Source organism: Coffea arabica, chromosome 9e (assembly GCF_036785885.1).
Source record: "Coffea arabica cultivar ET-39 chromosome 9e, Coffea Arabica ET-39 HiFi, whole genome shotgun sequence".
Taxonomy (NCBI): Eukaryota; Viridiplantae; Streptophyta; class Magnoliopsida; order Gentianales; family Rubiaceae; genus Coffea; species Coffea arabica.
Window position 1 is genome coordinate 27,946,642 of NC_092327.1, and position 20,197 is coordinate 27,966,838.

Genomic DNA, 20,197 nt, shown 5'->3' on the forward strand with positions numbered 1-20,197 from the left:
TTTCGTTTCGTGATTTTGATTCATTGAGCGCGCTAAAATATTCCGGAACGTTGTAGTTGTATACAACCGTTCTAGTAGTCCTAGCAAGAGTTGGGTAGACAGTCCGCGAACCCCTTTGGTACGCCTTAGGGGAAGGCGGTGCTGTCACAGGTGGTATCAGAGCCTAGGTTAGAAATGACCTATGCAAGTTTGAAATTTTGTTCCTCAGGACCTGTGAAGCAAGTGTTAAGGTACTGTTAGGTGCAATTATGCTTACGTTGTCGAAAATAAGAACCCTTTTGTTATCTTTATAGGTTATGGCCGGTACGAGCGGACAGGGTGGAGGTGAGCCACCTCAGAGGCGGTCACGAGTTATTGATTATTAGGAGAGGCTGGAAGGTCCGATCCAGTTTTGGTACACTGCCAGTCGGACCCGCCGCTGCAGGCGTTGCCAGTATTACTCTTATGTTGACCATGTAGTCTTGGCGGTGCTAGACGAGAGGAGGAGACTTAGGAGTGCCGTCGCGAGGGATCACACTGAGGCGCTTAGACTGAGGGGCGTCCTAAGGATGCAGGCTAACCGGATTGGAGAGCTCCAAGGAGACATAGCTATGGAGCAGGAGCGATCGAATGCTCTGAGGGAACAGTTGCAGGTGGTGAACACCCGCCCTACAAATGTCGTCTGGGAGGTTAGAGACCGTTCTGGAGGTATTATTAACGAGTGCGAGGCGCTAATTCAAGGTGTGATTGGCGCCAATGTGCAAGTAGTGGCTCCTAGTAGTGGTACACCTGGCGAAGGGAGTACCCCTAGTTCTAGCCAGGGGGGAGAGTCTGTGGCCTCTGTAGGAAACTAGGCTAGGCTCTTTTGAACCACTTTTGATCCCATGAGGGGAATAGTTAGGAAAAGCACTTAGTTAGTTGTTTTAGCCTAACTTTGTATATTGTTTTGGAGGACTCTTTTTGTTTCATGGGATTACTTTTGTATGTATGTACTTGACTGACTGCTTCTGTATGACTGTCTGAAACAGTTATGTGTTGTATGTGTAAATGTTCTATGTGTATATATATCTTGTGTATTATTTTGATTATTTGCCTATGTTTATAAGCTTATGTTTGTATGGTTCATTAATTGTTATTACGTGTCTCGACCTTAGATTGACTTGAACTATGGAGGGCACTCGTAGTGGACGAGGCCGTGGACGTGGAAGTAGGCAACCTTCTGATAGAGGCACTGCGGAAATCTCGACTGGACTAAACCCTGAACTTAGGATAGATCCAAATGTCCAGATAGCTGCCCCTATGCAGCAAATGACCGACTTGCTGGCCTATGTGGTGCAACAACAAGGCCACAACCCTAACCCACTTGTCGGGAATCCCGAAAACCCTGGGAATCACGTAGAAAGTGAGGATCGAGCTCTTGAAAGGTTTCAAAAGTTCTCCCCACCAAAGTTTCTTGGAGGGCCCGACTCCGATGTGGCTGAAAGATGGTTAGAGAAGATGGTGGACATCTTTGCAGCCTTACATTACTCCGAAGAGAGGCAGGTTACTTTTGCGATTTTTCAATTAGAAGGGACCGCTCGCTCTTGGTAGAATGTTATTTGAACCAAGTGGGAGAGGGAGCAGACACCCAAAACGTGGGTGAACTTTGTAAGAGAATTTAACACCAAGTACTTTCCGCCCTTGATCCAAGAAAAGAAAGAGGACGAGTTCATCCGACTTCGCCAAAGCACCCAATCCATGGCTAAATACGAAAGCCAATTTACCGGATTAGCCAAGTTTGTCCCTGAACTTATTATGACTGAACAAAGAAGGGTACGACGTTTTATTGAGAGGTTAAATGTGAAAATTCAAAACGACTTAGCCGTGACCCAAATTAACACTTTCAGTGATGTTGTGGATAAGATTTTGCGAGCCGAGAACGCAAGGCTTCAAGTTCGAAATTTTCAAGTGAGAAAACGAGAATTTTCTGGAGGTAATTCTACTCAGGGGAATAAGAGTACCCCTTCCAAATTTGGCCGGGAAGCTGGAGCAGGACGATTTCCGAGTACGGCAAGAGGGACTCCGCCAAGAGGTGGCCAGACGGGACGAGGCCAACAGAGGAGTGCCTCAAAAGGGAGCTCCGCCACTGTTTCTCGTGGCCCGTGTGGGTTCTGTGGGAAGCCGAACCACACGGAGGATAACTGCTGGAGAAAGGAGAAGAAGTGCTTACGCTGTGGGAGTGCGGAACACCGGATAGCCAACTGTCCAGTTCAACCCCGAGAGGCGAGAGGGACCACACAATCTTCTAAGGCGACTTCAGCGCAATCAAAGGTGGAAGTGACGAAATCGAAGGTGCCTGCCCGAGTGTACTCTATCGAGCAACGTCCTGTCCCTGATTCGGCGGAGGTGATGGAAGGTACGATTCCTGTCTTCCACCGTCTAGCTAGGATTTTAATAGACTCGGGTGCCACCCATTCCTTTGTTAACCCCGAATTCATGTGTGGTATTGATATAACCCCTGTAAACCTGCCCTATGAATTAGAAGTAAGTACGCCTACAGGAGACCAGTGTTTGGTTACTAACAAAATGTATGTAAACTGTGAAATCTGGGTAGGAGAGAGGAAGTTACTGGGGAATTTGATAAGTTTGGCTATTAAGGGGTACAATGTGATATTGGACATGGACTGGTTAGCTAGATATGATGCCCAACTTGACTGTAAAAGGAAAGTAGTGGAATTTCGTATACCGGGGGAGGCGACCTTAAGATTAGATGTGAGGGGCAGTTTAGCCTCGTCTGCGATGATTTCGAGTATTCGGGTTAGGAAACTATTTAGTAGAGGAGCTCAAGGGTTCTTAGCCTTTCTCATCAACACTCCCACTGATAAGTTAAACGTAGAAGATGTTCCCGTAGTGGACGAATATTCGGACGTGTTTTCCGATGAGCTAGTGAATCTACTACCGTAAAGACAGATAGAATTTGAGATTAACTTGTTACCAGGGACTTCACCTATCTCTAAGACCCCATACCGTATGGCACTTGCTGAACTTAAGGAGCTGAAGCTGCAGTTGCAAGACCTTTTGGAGCGGGGTTTTATTTGTGAGAGTGGATCCCCTTGGGGAGCACCGTTCTTTTTATTAAAAAGAAGGATGGGACCTTGAAATTGTGTATTGATTACCGAGAGTTGAACAACGTAACCGTTAAGAATAAGTACCCACTACCTGTGATACCCCAACTTTTAGGATCATCTTTGTTTAGTCTCAAAGAGGATATTACGGTTTCTTTAGTTTATTTTTATTTTAAAACATTATTTTGTTTTAAAGAAGATACTAAAGTTATTTCTTTGGATTGGATTTAAAACCTTATTTGTTTTAAAAAGACTAGAAACCCTAAAAGTTTAATTAAAACCCTAGTTTCACTTGTGACTAACCATTTTCTCAAAGTTCTCATATTTTAACCGAAACCCTAAATTCAATTTATGGAATTGGAAAATCCCTCATGTTATCTTAAAAATGCCTTTTTATTTGGAAATTATTATTTATTAAAGCTCTACTACCCAATTATTCCACAATAAGTGTAAATAAACCTAGAAAGTAGGGTTTCACTTTTGGTTTCAAGATTGGAGCAAAATTAGGGTTTTCGCGATTTTTCGCCGGATGAATTTTCGGTATGGAACAAGGATCAAATTTGGTGATTAAAAGTGACTTTTAAGTGAGAAATAATATGTGAGTAAGGGCAATGATAAAAAATTAGTGAATAGAAAGTAAAAACCCTAGTACGTGTGATTTTAAGAAAAACAGTGCGAACCGACGGGTACCGTACACTACCGATTGAACCCACCACTTGACCATCATTTTTTATATACTTCATCTCTTTAATATTAGAGCCAAACATCAGCTATAAATCTAAGCAAGCTGGCCGAAATTTTTGACCAAAAACAACAAGGAAAAGGAAAAAAATTAAGAACCAATCTTGAAGCAACAAGTGGTAGTCTTCCCTTGGTTGGTTGACTAATGAACTTACCTCATATTTATCCCTAAAACCAACTCCAAAACTCTTCATTTCTGCACCATCACAGCCGAGAGAGAGAGAGAAAAGGGAGAGCAAGAAAAACAAGAAAAACAACCATTTCATCTTGAGTTTGATCAACCAAGTGAGAAAGAAAGGAAACCAAACCGATCAAAGAGTGAGTTGTGAGTTGGGAAGCTAGTGGAACTAAAAATTTCCAAAGGAGGTGGAGTATCACTCTTTCAAGCTTTTTTTTGAGGTATAAAGTCTGATTTATGGCTTTGATTCTTTTATTTTGGTTTAAGATACTATCTAGTTCATGTTTTGGCTTGATTACAAGATATGCAAGTTGTTGTGATGAATTTTGGGATGATTTAAGCAAGTTAGGGTTTGATTAATTTCTGCCTAAACTTGTTGTATGGTTGATAGATGTTGAATATAAGATTATATAAGGGGATTTGGTAGTGATTGGAACAAGGAATTTAAGAAAGTTTCATTGAAGACCAAAAATTCCAGATTTCTGGAAATTTCCTAATTCAGTTCTGTTTGGTTTTAATACTCATAGTTAGAGGCTGAATTAGGCTTGACCTAAAACATGAAAGTTGTATAGAATGGTATTTTATAGGTACCTACAAAATTTCAGCTCAATCGGAGCAACGTATCTTGTAAAAAGACCAAAATACCCTCACTATTTTAAGGTTTTTCCCAGTAGTCCATTTGGTCAGTTTATCCAGTTTATCACGTTTATTCACTAGGATCCGTACTGATTTAGCCTTTTGCCAAAATATGAAAGTTTTAGTACTCTGCCTAAGCTTTTCAACGCCTACAAGAACACCCTAAATGGATCTTGGTAGCTTGAGATATGACCATTCTAGTATAGTGCGGTTAATTAGCCGTCAAGTTGGAAGTTGGTTCTGTAAATTGGGAATTTGACCAGGTTACCCTGGAAATTTGACTAAGTGACCTTCATGAAAGTTGTATCCCTGCGTCTTAGCTTCAAAACGGTATAAGTTACATACTAATCCGATAAACGTAGCTTCGGTTGTGCCGGTTACGCAAAATTCGGTCAAATCTGCCTTTTGTTACTTTCATTTCCGCACTTATTCCTAGCTTTATTGTTGTCCTTGTGTGATCTTGAGCCTATGGAACGGCTTTTGAACTTGAATTGATGTGTGTATACCTTTGGGTTGTTGAGAAAAAATAATGAAGCCAAAATGGCTGGAAAATTAGGTAAACACAAAGGGCATGCTGCCCAAATTTACGCTCGAGGACTAGAGAATTATACTTGCAACTTGAGTAAGGGTTAAGAGTGATTACTACTTGAACCATCTAGGGTACTTGAGTCTTCTTGTTCCGAGGTATATAAGTAAGGATTTGGCCGAACTTGTACCCTTGAGAAATGAAATAATGATTGCTCGAAGTATGTTTTTCTTGTACTTTCAACTCGCATGACAATTTCAAGTATAAATGTTACAAAGTTTTACTGTTTAAAAAGCGAGCAAGTGTTTCACGACTACTATCCGAGTGAATTTCAATTTCTTGATTTTTATTGAACAAAACGTCTAAGTTCCGAATCTTAGTCGATTTTCAAAGCTCTCAAGCCAAGTTTTATCCCAGATTTGGACTCCAAACCCGGAGTACCACCCAGACGTGATTACTAGAGGCACTATATCTTTTGGTGAGTGCTTTCAAATACCAAATTGAACTTGATACTTGAACTTGATACGTGACCAATATGATAACATGTTATCTACGTGAATTGTTAGGGCAAGAGTGTACTTTATCGCACTTGCCCTTATGTGATATATACTTGTTTATTGTTGCAATTGACTTGATATACTTGTTTATGATGCGCGCACTTCCTCGAATTCCAGAAACCCTGCGGCGAGTTACTTAAGTCGAGCCGGCAAGGGCTTGGTCGATTGGGTAACGAACCCTGGGTCTCTTGTTTTGTCGAGTGGAGTGATATCTCCTCGACTAATCGGTATACTCGAGTATTATCACCCGTGTTTCATGTGGCGTGCGGGCCCGGAGAAGGGGGTTGATTGGTGGACGGAGACTGGCGAGAAGTGGAGTTTTCTTTTGGACTAGTTATCACTTGAAAGTTGACGGAGTGTCAACTACTATTCGATTAAGCTTGGATGGAGCCGAGACATGAGCAACTGTATCCTTACTTGTGAACATGATCCACACATTTCTTGACTACTTGAAGTATTATCTCTTTACTTGAACTTGTTTGCTCGCTATTTCACTATTACATTGGTATTATCTTGTTTGCTGGACAATTTGATATTTGGAACCTCACTGAGTTTTGGCTCACCCCGTTAGTTTTGTTTTCCTTACAGGGATACGAGCGAGGCGTGAGACGTGTAAAGACTAGCGTAGTTTAGTTGTTTAGACTTTTGACTTGTACTCGCGCTATTACTCGAATAGAATGTTTTGTATTTAGATTGTATACGCTTTGAACTAACTTGAGTATATGGAGACTTTGTACCTTGATTTTGTTCATCAATGTAAATTATAAGCTATGAACTACGATGTTATTTATGGTTCATGGATGTATACGTGATTCGAGTGAGTGAGTTCTGGCGAGAGTTGGGCAGGCGGTCCGCCGAACCCTTTGGTACGCCCTAGGGGGAGGTGGGGCCGTCACACTACCTCACATTGATGAGCTGTTTGACCAGTTACAAGGTGCAGTGGTCTTTTCAAAACTGGACCTTCGACAGGGGTACTACCAATTATTGATCCGAAAAGAAGATGTGCCTAAAATTGCCTTCAATTCTCGGTATGGGCATTTCGAATTTGTCATTATGCCCTTTGGACTAACCAATACCCCTGCCGCTTTTATGGGCTTGATGCATCGAGTTTTCAAATTCTATCTGGACCAATTTGTCGTTGTGTTTATCGATGATATTTTGGTATATTCGAAAACCCGGGAAGAGCATGTGCAGCACCTGAAGTTAGTTTTACAAACCTTAAGGGATCACCAATTATACGCCAAATTTAGTAAGTGTGAGTTTTGGCTGGAGAGGGTTTCCTTCTTGGGACATGTAATTTTGAAGGAGGGGATTGCAGTAGATCCGGCGAAGATAAAAGCAGTGACCGAGTGGAAGAGACCTAAGAGTCCGACTGAGATTCGAAGTTTCTTAGGATTGGCAGGTTACTATCGGCGATTTATTAAGGATTTCTCAAAACTTGCCAGTCCTTTAACCAATTTGACAAAGAAAAGTAACCGGTTTCTGTGGGATGCCCAATGTGAGCAGAGCTTTCAGGAGTTAAAGAAAAGGTTAACTATGGCTCCTGTTTTGGCCTTGCCTAACGGTAAGGACAGTTTCATTGTGTACACTAATGCTTCGAAGGAAGGCTTAGGGTATGTATTGATGCAAAATAAGAACGTGATAGTCTTTGCCTCTAGGAAATTGAAGACCCACGAGCAAAACTATCCCACTCATGATTTGGAGTTAGCCGCGGTTGTCTTTGCTCTGAAAAAGTAGAGACACTACTTGTATGGGGTAACTTTTGAAGTTTATTCCGATCACAAGAGCCTTAAGTACCTCTTTTCCCAAAAGGAGTTGAATATGAGACAACGTCGTTGGATGGAATTCTTAGAATATTATGACTGCACGATCAACTACCATCCGGGTAAGGCTAACGTAGTAACTGATGCTTTAAGCAGGAAGGGTCGAATATCTGGGTTAAGAGTTAAGGAGTGGGAAATGTTAGAAGCTATTGGTGAATGGAACCCTAAAATGGAAGGTAAGAAGATCACTTTTGGAAATATCCGGGTGACATCCGCCCTATTGGATAGAATCAAGGAGACCCAAACTACAGATCCGATGGTTCAGAAGTGGGTGCAAAAAGTAAAGAAAGGAGAAATTTCTGATTTTAATCTAAGTCCTAAGGAAATTTTGAGGTTTAGAAACCGCATTGTAGTGCCTAAGGATGAGAATTTGAGGAGAGAGATTCTGGATGAAGCTCATCGGTCGAAATATACCATCTATCCGGGTAGTACTAAAATGTATCAGGACTTACGACGGTTATACTGGTGGGATAAAATGAAGAGGGGAATTGCTCAATATGTACAAACTTGTCTAGTCTGCCAGCAGGTTAAGACCGAACACCAAAAACCTTCTGGATTACTACAACCTCTTGAGGTACTTGAATGGAAATGGGAGAACATTACCATGGACTTCGTTTCTGGATTGCCTAGAACACAAAAGGGACATGATGTCGTTTGGGTGATCGTTGATCAGTTAATCAAATCTGCGCACTTCGTACCTGTGAATATGAAGTATTCCATGGATAAGTTGGCTCGGGTATATATGGAGGAGATTGTGAGATTACATGGGGTCTCTGTAAGTATAGTTTTCGACCGAGACCCTCGTTTTGTGTCAACGTTTTGGCAAAAGTTTCAGGAGATCTTGGGAACTAAACTGAACCTAAGTACCACTTATCACCCTCAAACAGATGGGCAGTCGAAGCGAACGATTCAGACACTTGAAGATATGTTAAGAACGTGTGTTTTGGACTTCGGGGGTAATTGGGATCAACATATGACATTAGTGGAATTCGCCTACAACAACAGCTACCATTTGTCGATTCAAATGGCACCGTATGAGGCTCTTTATGGACGAAATTGTCGATCTCCGCTACACTGGGATGAGGTAGGAGAAAAGAAGGTCTTGGACCCAACAGTTATTTCTTAGATAGAGGATGCCCAAGAAAAAGTCAAGTTGATCCGTCAGAGACTCCAAACTGCTCAAAGTCGCCAAAAGAGCCACGCGGACAACCGAAGAAAAGATTTGGAGTTTGAAGTTGGAGATCGTGTTTTTCTTAAAATCACACCACTACGAAGTGTTACGATGGGTAGAGGAAAGAAACTTCAACCAAGATTCGTAGGACCTTATACGATACTCCAACGAGTTGGGAAAGTTGCATACCGGCTCGAGTTGCCGCCAAACTTATCCCGAATACACGATATCTTCCACGTGTCAATGCTCAAGAAATACTACCCTGACCCAACTCATATTGTGCAACCAGAGGAGATTGAGATAGATGAAACCCTTACCTACGAGGAGAAACCTGTACGTTTACTATAGATCGAAAGGTGAAGGAGCTGAGGAATAAGCAAATTCCATTAGTGAAAATCCTATGGAAACACCACGAAGTCGAAGAAGCGACTTGGGAGATGGAGGAGGATATGAAAAAGAAATACCCTGAACTGTTAGTGAATCAAGGTGAGAAATTTCGAGGACGAAATTCTTTTAAGGGGGAGAGTGTGTGAGAACCCGTGGATTTTCTTATTTTCTAGACTCTATTTTATTTAATTGCATGCCTTTTCTATATTTTCTTTATTAGAAAATTTTCTAGATAATTTTTATGAGAAAATATAGTTCTAAAATTATTTTTCTAGTATTAATTAGTTTTGAGACATTAAGAGCGTATACCGGTTGTGGGACCCGCTCGTGCGTTAAGTACGATAAATGCGACCAATTAGGTTAAGTTATATATACAGAGATTATATTACATGGTATGATAAGCCAATTAGAGAATGCATAGAGGGATTAATCTTGGAAAACAAAAGGATAAGTTCAAACAAAAATGGGTGACAAGTGTCACCTTGTGACTTGAGGATGGTTTGACCAACTTTCTTACTTTACCATTTAACCAAAAATTGACTAAAAATATCTTCATTTTCCCTTCCCCTTGGCCGAACTTCTTGAGCAAAGAAAGAGAAAAAAATCTTCAATTTCCTTCTTCTTAATCTTGCTCAATCTCACAACTTAACCGTTTATACTCCAAAACTCTCCATAAAATCCCTTTGCTAAGAGGTATTGAAGTAGTTGGTGGAGTGATTTGGCAAGAGGAAGTGCTAAGTTGCTATCTTTCTTAAGTGTAAGGTGAGTTGTGAAGAAATCCTCTCTTTGTTCTTACTAGTGGTAAATTAGTGGCATTGGTGGCTAAATAAGATGATTTATGGTGTGTTTATGGTTGGAAATGAAGCTTTGATGGATTTTGATTTTTGATTTTGATTTTTTCCTATTTTATATACTAATCATGGTTTAGTCATGGATTGAGGGTTTATTATAGTGTAAAATGAAGCTAGTATATGTTGGATACGATTGGTTGCAAAAAAATTCTGATTTGGTGTGGAAATTTCGGTTTAGGGTTTCAAGTATTTCCATTCTGCCGGGTACTGTTTATCCTAGTTAGAGGTCGAATTGGCCTTAGTATAAAACATGAAAGTTATAGAGAATGATGTTTTATAGTTGGCTGCAAAATTTCAGCTCAATCGGAGCAACATAGCCTATGAAAAGACCGAAATACCCCTACTGCCCTGTTTCTGTTCGAAATTGATAATCAGCTTCTGTAATTGGTTAGTTTGACCGGGAATACTACTGACTTGGCTGTTGAGGTTTACTTAAGAATTATAGCCTTGTATCTTAGCTTTCAGATGGCTTTGGAATCACTTGAATTGGAGTTGTATGTGTTGAGATATGATTGAATGAATCAAGACTCAAGACTGGTAGTTGAATTTCACAGTATACTTCGAACTGGAAAATCTGGGGTTATTTTGATAAATTTTACCTAGATACATTGTAAACTGGACTGAGTAACCTTCATCAAAGTTGTAGCTCTCTATCTTAGCTTCGAAACGGTATAAATTGCACCCCAATCCGATAAGTGTAGCTCCAGTTGTGCCCGTTCCGCTAAACGACATCAAAACTATCTTTTGGTTTTAGGGCATAAACTTCATTTCCGGACTCTCCCTAGCTTGGTTATGCACTTATACATTCTATTGGGCCTTATTTTTGGTAGTGTGTGGAATTGCTTTGACTCGTGTTTGAGTCTTAATTGTAATATTCTTGTTATATAGGTTGTGCCGGTGATCCGACGCCTATGCCTGAAGCTAACTTGTGAATTTGCTTAGTTACCTTGGTGAGTGTACCATTATATGGTCTAATGCTTAAATGATTATGTATATTTATTATATGAACTTGAATGGCTTGAATGAGACGAGAGTGTACTTTATCGCTCTCGACCTCTTATCTGTATTACTGTTATCGTCAAATGTGAAATTGTCTACATGTGTGATTTGACATGGCTGAGGGCTTTGCCCGACAACTTAACTGTGCTATTTGATCTCATACCCCATTGGTCATTAATCAAATCGAGCCGGCAAGGACTTGGGCGAATCGATAAGGGATCTTGGGTTCACTGCAGTCTAGTGGAGTGTTAACTCATCGACCTTATGGTATACTCGAGTATTAACTTCTCTGTTACTGTGAGGTGTTCGGGTCCGGTAAGGGGTTGACCGGTGGAAGGGATATGGAGTAAAGTGGGGACCTACAGGATGTTCTTCTCTTTAAAGGTTGACGGAGTGTCAACGGGTTGGAGATCAAGTGCGGCAAGGGGAAAGTGGCTCTTGAGAGCCAATCATATCCTTTTATATTGACTTGTTGTGTTTATGAGCTTTGGGGTCACTATGTGATAAAATATGTTTACTGGTGTATCTTGTTGGTACCTCACGAGTGTAAGCTCACCCTCGTTACTTTGTTTTCCTTACAGGGAATAACCTTTTGGGAACTATGATGTTTTGAAGCCGAATTGAGCTAGTTTTAATATTCTTTTGTATAGCTCCTCGATAGTTGAAAAATCCATACATGTACTTGGATCCAACATTTCTTTTGAAATGTAAATTTGTAACTATGCGTTTATAAAAGTGTTTGGCAATGTTCATGTGTTATTTTGGTTTGGAAATGTCCCTTTCTTGGAGTATATAAAGTTATTGCACTTATATAGGTTTCAAACAGGTACGGCACTATTCATGTGCGGCTCCGTTTTTCCCATTTTTGTTTCGTGATTTTGATTCATTGAGCGCGCTAAAATATTCCGGAACGTTTTAGTTGTATACAACCGTTCTAGTAGTCCTGGCGAGAGTTGGGCAGGCAGTCTGCTAACCCCTTTGGTACGCCTTAGGGGAAGGCGGGGCTATCATACATTTCCATATAAAACGTTTGAGATTTTGTGTTATATTTAGACTCCACAAGAATTTTCATGTATCACTGTTCTGCTCATTCCAACTATTACCTCCTTCTTGTTGCCTTTTCATTTTTTCCATCTTTATCTCATTAGCTACTATACGTCCAGTTTTCACAGTGTACTCAACATCACTATTCTATCTTTTTCAGATAGGGATATTTAAGATTTTCCTACTGTCTTCCTCACTAAAACTACATTTATCCTATTTATATCCTTGTTTTCATTCTGTATTAGCTCCTTTGCCTTCTGTAGTTGGTAGTTTGATGGCCTTGGTGTATTTATCTTGCCTTCCTACTATCTAGTATCCATCCATCCCTCCAAATATTTGTAGTGCGACCATCTCCAACCCTCTTTCTAGCACCCTTCTCAAGCAATTCTCTAGCACTAATTATACTTATCCACATCCATGAATTAGTAGCTTTAGTCCTTATCTCCCAGATTGATTCTCTTTTGAAATATTTTCCTTTCAATACTTTACTCATGATTAAGTTGAGCTTTGTCAACACCCTCCATAGTTGCCTTGCTAACATTGCAGTATTAAACTCCTGAAGATCTCTAAATCCTAACTTCCCATTGCCCTCCATCTCAATCATTTTTTTTTCATTTCATCCAATGAATTTTCTTCTCTTTTTCTCCTTCCTTAGCCTAAATTTCACCATTTCTTTACAAATGTCTTCACACAGACCTTTAGGCAATTTGCAGAAGGCCACAACATAAGTGGGCATAGCTAGGATCACTGGTTTTAGTAGAACTTCTTTCCCTACTTGATTTAGCAACCTTGCCTTCCACCTTTTTAGTTTGTTGATCACTTTCTCCTTAATGTAGCTGAAGATTTGTTCCTTAGACTTCCTAATAACCATTGGTAATCATAAATATTTGCTCTGCTTGTTTGATCCCTCATAGGATTTCCAACATCTCAATCTTGCCATCTTCTCTCATGTTCTTGCCAAAAAAGACTAATGACTTGTCTACATTAATGATCTGGTCAAATGCTTCTGTATAGCTATTAATAATTTGTCTCACTTTCATTGCTTCCTTCTTGGATGCCTTATAGAAAATCAAGGTGTCATATGCAAAGAAGAGGTCAGAAATAGTAGGATTATCTCTTGCAATTTTAAACCTAAAAATTTTATGTTCCTATATAGCATATTTAAGTAAATTGGAAAAACTTTCTGAAACCAATAAAAAAGAGGAGAGTGGATCTCCTTGTCTAAGCCCTCTAGATGGTTCAACAAAGCCTCTTATCTCTCCATGAATATTGAAAGTATAAGCAACTGAAGCTATGCATCTCATAATCCATATTATCCAGATAGGATAGAATTCCATTTTCTACATTATCTTGCCCAAAAAAATCCACTCTACTCTATCATAGGCCTTAGATAGACATGGCTAACTTTAGAGCCATGTAAGCTTCCTTTCCAACTCTCCTATTGTTAAGGCAATGAATAAACTCACAGGCAATTGCCACATTATCAATAGTCTATCTACTAGGAATGAATTCTGATTGATTCAAACTAATGCATTATTTAAGAAGGGCATGAGTCTATCAACAAGAATCTTAGAAATGATCCTATAAACTACATTATATAAGCTAATTTGGTCTAAAATGAGAAACTAGATAAGGGCAATAAACTTTTAGTATTAGGGTAATGATAGTTTCATTTATGGCTCTTAGAAGATTTCCAAAATGAAAAAAACTAGAGATAGCAGCAGTTAGATCATTTTTTATTGTGTTCTAAAAATTTTGAAAGAAGACAAGTGCCATACCTATCTGGTCCAGGGGCTTTGTTAGAATGAAGAGAGAATGTTGCTTTTCTTACTTCTAGTTCTAAACAAGTCTGATAAATTTTGAGTTCATCTGTCTTGTAATTACATAAGGAATACCATTCATGATTGTATCAAAATGTCAAGGTTGATAGTGAACAACTTTTGAAAATAACCTGTGATTTCATCTTCTATCTCCCTATTAGATATACACCATTGACCATTCTTATTCTGCAAAAAGTATATAGTATTTCTCTTCCTCTTCCCTTCTACAATAGCATGGAAATATTTGGCATTTTTATCACCTTTCTTCAGCTATTGTACTCTTTCTTTCTGGCCTCTGCTAATTTCTTCTATAACTTCTTAACCTCCCTTTTTTTTTTATCTTGCATTCCACTACTTGGACCTCATTAATCTTTTGCTTCGGCTCCTTGATTTCTTTCTTAGCATTAATTTTCAATTTTCTATTCCAATTGAGCAAAGCTATCCTATAAGACTTGATTTTCTACTAGAGTTTAAAAAATCTAGTGCCGTTATGACTGCTCCTCCATGCATTGTCTATTATACTGGCAACTTTCTTATACTGGAGCCATTTCCTATGAAAATAAAATCTCTTTTTCCATTGTTTCTCTCTTGGATTGGTATCTAGCATCAACATACAATGATCAAAAGCCTTCACATGTATATGTTTGCATTTAGCTTTGATATACTCCTTTCTCCATTTTGTCCTACGTAAAATTCTATCCAACCTTTCTTTTATCTCCCTTTCATTTTCCCACTTGTTACTCCAAGTCCAAGGTTTTCCTTCAAAACTCAGGTCTCTAAGATGATTCCCCTTAATAAACTCTTTAAAAACTCTAAAATTTCTCCCTGGCCTCTTATTCCCACCCTATTTCTCATCATTTGAGATGATGTAAATTCATGTCTCCAGCTAAAATCCAACTATTACGCCATATTTGTTTCCTTTGTTCAATTATTTTCCATTGCTACACTCTAATTTGCCCCTTAATACTTGCATAAATACATATCAGCCACCATTTCCTTCTTCTAGCTTGATCATCCAGCAACATCTCTATAGTAAAGTCGGTAAATAGTTTCTTACCCAACTTGATGTCTTTCTCCCAAATCAATGACATATTGCCTTAGTAAATTTTGCAATTTATTTTTGAGATTTTAGTTTATGGAGATTTTGTAGTCTAATTCATTGTCTTTTATCTTGATCTTTCGATGTCGATTAGGCAATCTAAGTCGGGTTTTAATAAGTCTAGATTCAATTCATCTAATTAGTAATACTTTTGAATTTCAAGTCATGAGTTTCGAGTTAATACATGTGAAACTCATACTTAATTCACAAAATATTCGAGTTTTGAGCCTAATTCAGCTTTAGTCCAAACTTACTTATTACTCTTTAATTTTCTTAATATAATTACTATAACTATTAAGTCGTAAAGCTAATTTAATTTCTACAACATTAAAATTATACATGAACCAATAACAATTCATTAAAAAGTACATAAGCCAAGAATTTTTCAACAATAATTATATCTAATTAGTTCAAAGTACATGAAAAATAGTAATAAAATATGACCAACAGTCAATATATTTTCAAAGATTGGAATTTCTCCATAGCCTTCTCAATTTGTTCCTACTAATATTTGTCTACTCTTTTTGTTCACAGTGACCAGATTTGAACAAAAATACAACATTTGAATCCAAATAGTAGTAATCAAATTGATTTTTCTCATAAGTCATATAAGAACTTACAAGAAAGAAGAAGTCATATGGTATTCAGTTCAAAAAGAGATTAAGTTGGTAAAGTATACAAAACACATGTTTTGTCACTGAAACTATTAATATATGCTTTGCGGAGGTGGAAATTGCAGATTAGAGTTGGAGATTGGAAATTGGAAAGGCCAATTGTGAAGGTGGAGTGGAGATTGGTAAGGTAGAAGCTGTTGTGGCTGTGGGTGAAGGGAAAAATGAGAGGGATTAAGGCTTTCATCATTCTTTTGTCTTAATCTTCTGATATATATTGATATATTTTGACATATAAGTATTAGCATTTAGTAATTATACATTTATTTGGATATATTTATGTATACCAACGTATAAATGTATTATATATATAAGTACAAATTAACGGGTTGAGCCTATATCAAGTTTGAACCTAATAAGAGTCAAGCTCGGCTCACATTTAATTCAACGCTAATATTTAGGTTTAATCTCAATCCAATCCAATAAAAAGTTAGGCTTATCGGACATTTTATCGAGCCAAGTTCGAGTTGGCTCAGCCCAGCCTATTTACAATTCTATTAGGCTACGGACTCCATTTCTGTCTTGAATTGGAGAATTGATTCAGAAATTGCGGAAGAAAATTGCAAAGAAGAAGGAGAGGGGGAAGTGAGAGCAAGGGAAAATAGATAGAGAAAGTAGGAGGAAAGAGAATGAAATTCTGTTAATCTGTTCGATGCTTTTCTGGCCAATCAAGCGCCTACAAATGGGACAGCCAACCGACTCAATTAATTCTTGTAACTGAATCTATTAATGCTTCCTACAGCGTCGTTCCTGTTAATTTTTTGCTATGCGACGTCGTCACACTTATTCTACTACTATCAAACCTAATTTGCACAATTGAATGAAAAACGGTATCGTTTAATACAATTTGGGCGAAATATTAATTCTCTGACATTGCTGCCCCCTTTAAACAATCTTGTCCTCAAGACTGAAACTGAGGAAACTGAGCCTGGATAAAGCCTTGATCTTCCCACGAAGCCTCGTCTTCACTTAACTGACACCATTTGATCAAGTACTGAATCACAGTTTATCCCTTCCTCATGATCACCTTCCTACTTAGAATGCGCTATGGGAACAATGTACATTGATCATCTAAGTCAGGTTCAAGTAAGGTAGCTGCGATGGATTGCAGTGGTCCTAACTTCTTTTTGAGCAACGAAACATGAAAAGTTGGATGAATGCGTGCCCCTGCAGGTAATTTGAGCCGATAAGCAACCGATCCAACCTTTGCTTCAATCTGGAATGGCCCATAGAATCTGGCAAAGAGTTTGAGACACTTTCTTATAGCAACTGTCTGCTGCCTATAAGGCTGCAGTTTTAGGAATATCCAATCACCCATTTCGAAAGCCCTTTCAGTGCATTTCTGATCTGTGAAATGTTTCATCCGTTGTTGAGCTTTTGCCAAGTGGTCTTTAATGCTACTGGAAATTCGTAGCCTTTCCTAGAGAAGTTGTGAGGCTGCTGGTATAATGGTATCATGGTGGGGACCTAAAGGTAAAGGGATATGTTTGTAGCCGTATAAAGCTTCAAAAGGAATCATTTGCAGGCTGGAGTGATAAGATGAGTTGTACCACTATTTTGCTAGAGGTAGCCATTTGCGCCAGTTGTGGGGAAATTCCCCAGACATGCACCTCAGGTAATTTTCTACACATTGATTAAGTCTCTCGCTTTGTCCATTTGATTGAGGATGATAAGCAGAACTATACCTTAATTCTGTCCCTGCTAGTTTGAACAATTCTTGCCAGAAAGCACTAGTGAAGATTATGTCCCTGTCAGTTACTATAGACTCAGGTAGGCCATGCAGTTTAAAAATATTGTCAAGAAAGAGTTAAGCCACCTGTTTGGCTGTAAAGGGGTGATGTAAGGCCAAGAAGTGACCCACTTTGGACAGCCTATCAATCACCACCACCACTGTATCATATCCCTAAGATTCTGGTAGACTCTTTATGAAGTCCATGGTGATGTGAGTCCAATCTAAACGAGGGATCGGTAATGGTTGTAGCAGTCCAGGGGAGGGGACATGCTCTGACTTAAATCTCTGACATATGTCACATTCTTGAATATACCTTACGACATCCTGCTTCATGTTAGGCCAGTAGAACAAGCTCTTCAGCCTCTGCCAGCACCCTCTTTGTCCAGAATGCCCCACAAGTGCAGAATCATGCAGAGTTTGGATCAGCCTGCCTCTCAATCCATTGTTTGACCCCACATAAAGTTTGGCACTGCACTTTAATAGTCCATTGTTCCATTCATACTGGGGTTGAGAAGCTGGATCTAGCAATAGTTGGGAAATGATATGTTTGGCACTGAGAATCAGAGCTATAACTCTTATAAAGCTCCTTAATCCATAATGGTTTTGTCGTAGTGATGGCCAAATAAGATCCTTGTTATCCTGCCTGATCTGTGTTCCTTGCATGCAGCCTGGACAGTGCATCAGCTACTTTATTTTCAGCTCCCTTTTTGTACTGAATCTCATAATCCAATCCCAACAATTTGGCCAACCATTTATGTTGCAAGGCAGTGGTAAGTTTCTGGTCTAGCAGGTACTTCAGGGACTGATGATCTGTCTTAATAATGAAATGATATCTTATCAAGTAATGCCTCCACTTGGTCACCGCCATCACCAATGCCAATAGCTCTTTTTCATAAGCTGATAGTCCCAAATTCTTTGGTGATAATACCTTACTCAAAAAGGCCATAGGATGACCCTCCTGCATCAATACTGCTCCAATTCCTCCTCCACTAGCATCAATCTCAATAGTGAAAACTTTGTGGAAATCTAGTAGTGTGAGCACAGGAGCTTTACACATGATGTATTTCAATGACTTAAAGGCCTCTTCTGCTTCACTGTTCCAAACAAAATTATCCTTCTTAAGTAGTTCTGTGAGTGTTTTGCAGATGACTCCATAGTGTTGAATGAATCTCCTGTAATATCCAGTCAAACCCAAAAAGCCCCTCAGATCTTTCACTGTCTTAGGTATAGGCCAGTGCATGATACTCTCAATCTTGGCCTGATCCATGGATACCTCATTCTCAATTATGGTATGGCCCAGATAATCTACCTTTTCCTGTGCAAAGGAGCATTTGGATCTCTTGGCAAATAGTTGGTGTTGTCTCAGGACAGATAGTACTGTTTTCAGGTGATCTAAGTGCAATTCTAGTGTGGGACTGTAAATTAAGATATCGTCAAAGAATACCAGAACAAATTTCCTTAAGTAAGGCTGAAATATCTGATTCATAAGGGATTGAAATGTTGCAGGTGCATTGGTTAGTCCGAATGGCATCATTAGGAACTCATAATGACCACAGTGAGTTTGAAAGGCAGTCTTATGAGTATCCTTGGGTTTGACTCTAATCTGGTGATAGCCTGAGGTGAGATCCAGTTTGGTTTTGTACTTTGACCCTACTAACTCATTGATCAGCTCATCCACATTTGGTATAGGATACTTGTCCTTAATAGTCATCTCATTCAAGCGCCTATAATCCACATAGAAACGACATGTTCCTTCTTTCTTTTTAACCAACAATACTGGTGAGGCAAAGGGGCTATTGCTATGGATAATGATCTTATGCTGCAGTATCTCTCTGACTTGTTTCTCTATTTCACCTTTTTGGGAGTGAGGATATCTGTAAGGTTTCATTTTAAAGGCTTGGGAGTCAGGCTTTAAGGGAATCTCATGGTCTACTGTTCTTGTGGGGGGCAACTCAGTAGGAGTTTCAAATACATCATCAAATTCTTCAATGATCTGCTGCACCTCAGTAGGCATAATAATTTCTTCAGACAACTTTTTCTATCCCAACCTCAAAACTAGGCACATCTGCTTCTTATACTCAATGAAATGTCTCGGATCACTGCCTCTGATAAGATCCAAGTCACAATCTTCTGCCTGACCTCTTAGTTGCACTACTTCCCCTTGATTATGTAGGGAGATAGTTAACTGGTGGAAGTCAAAGGTAATGAGGCTGAAGTGAGTCATCCAGTCTATCTCTAGTATAATATCCCACCCACTCAGCTCCATCACTTTGAGATTAAAGCAGAACTTATGTTGGCCAACTTCCCATAAAACTTTGGGACAGATGGCCTTGCTGGTCATACTGGCTCCATTGCCTACAATCACAGAAAATGGCTCCAATAATTGATATGGTATGTCAAATGCAATCACCTTCTCGCTGCTGATATAACTGTTAGAACTCCCAGTGTCCACTAAAATGAGCATTTCTTCTCCATCCAACTTCCCTACCAATGTTATTGTCTTCCTCTTCATAGCTACTGATAGTACATGCAAGGATATTTCCATGATTTGACCTGGATTACCCATGGATTCATCTTGCTCCCCTAAAGCATCTTCAAACTCAGGTTCTTCCTCATCGTCAGTCACCAGAAGGTTTAAGTGACCAGATTTACACTGATGTCCCTGTCCGAACTTCTCTCTACACTTGAAACAAAGTCCATTATTCCTTCTGTATTGTAACTCTTGCGGTGAGATTCTTTTAGACTCAGATCCAGGAGTAGGAACCGTGTTTCCTTTGAAGGGAGTGTTCCTAAAGGTACTGGTAGAGGGCACTCTATAATGAGGATTGTGGTTCTGGTGCTGAGAAGAACGCTTGGAAATGCCAAACCTGTCTTCATGC

At 39.3% G+C, this 20,197-nt stretch overlaps 2 protein-coding genes across 2 annotated transcripts; both read left to right on the plus strand.

Moving 5' to 3' along the window:
- The first annotated feature begins 1,716 nt into the window (after positions 1 to 1,716).
- Positions 1,717 to 2,922, plus strand: LOC140014643 (uncharacterized). The gene has a single exon (XM_072065722.1). The coding sequence runs from the start codon at positions 1,717 to 1,719 to the stop codon at positions 2,920 to 2,922; it is 1,206 nt and encodes a 401-aa protein (XP_071921823.1).
- Positions 2,923 to 6,810: 3,888 nt separating this feature from the next.
- On the plus strand, positions 6,811 to 7,458 carry LOC140014644 (uncharacterized mitochondrial protein AtMg00860-like). Its single transcript, XM_072065723.1, has one exon. It carries the CDS (start codon positions 6,811 to 6,813, stop codon positions 7,456 to 7,458), a length of 648 nt encoding a protein of 215 aa, XP_071921824.1.
- Positions 7,459 to 20,197: the final 12,739 nt, after the last annotated feature.

Coding starts and splice junctions, on each gene's coding strand:
- LOC140014643 (XM_072065722.1), top strand. CDS start 1,717: ATGGCTAAATACGAAAGCCAATTTACCGGATTAGCCAAGTTTGTCCCT.
- LOC140014644 (XM_072065723.1), top strand. CDS start 6,811: ATGGGCTTGATGCATCGAGTTTTCAAATTCTATCTGGACCAATTTGTC.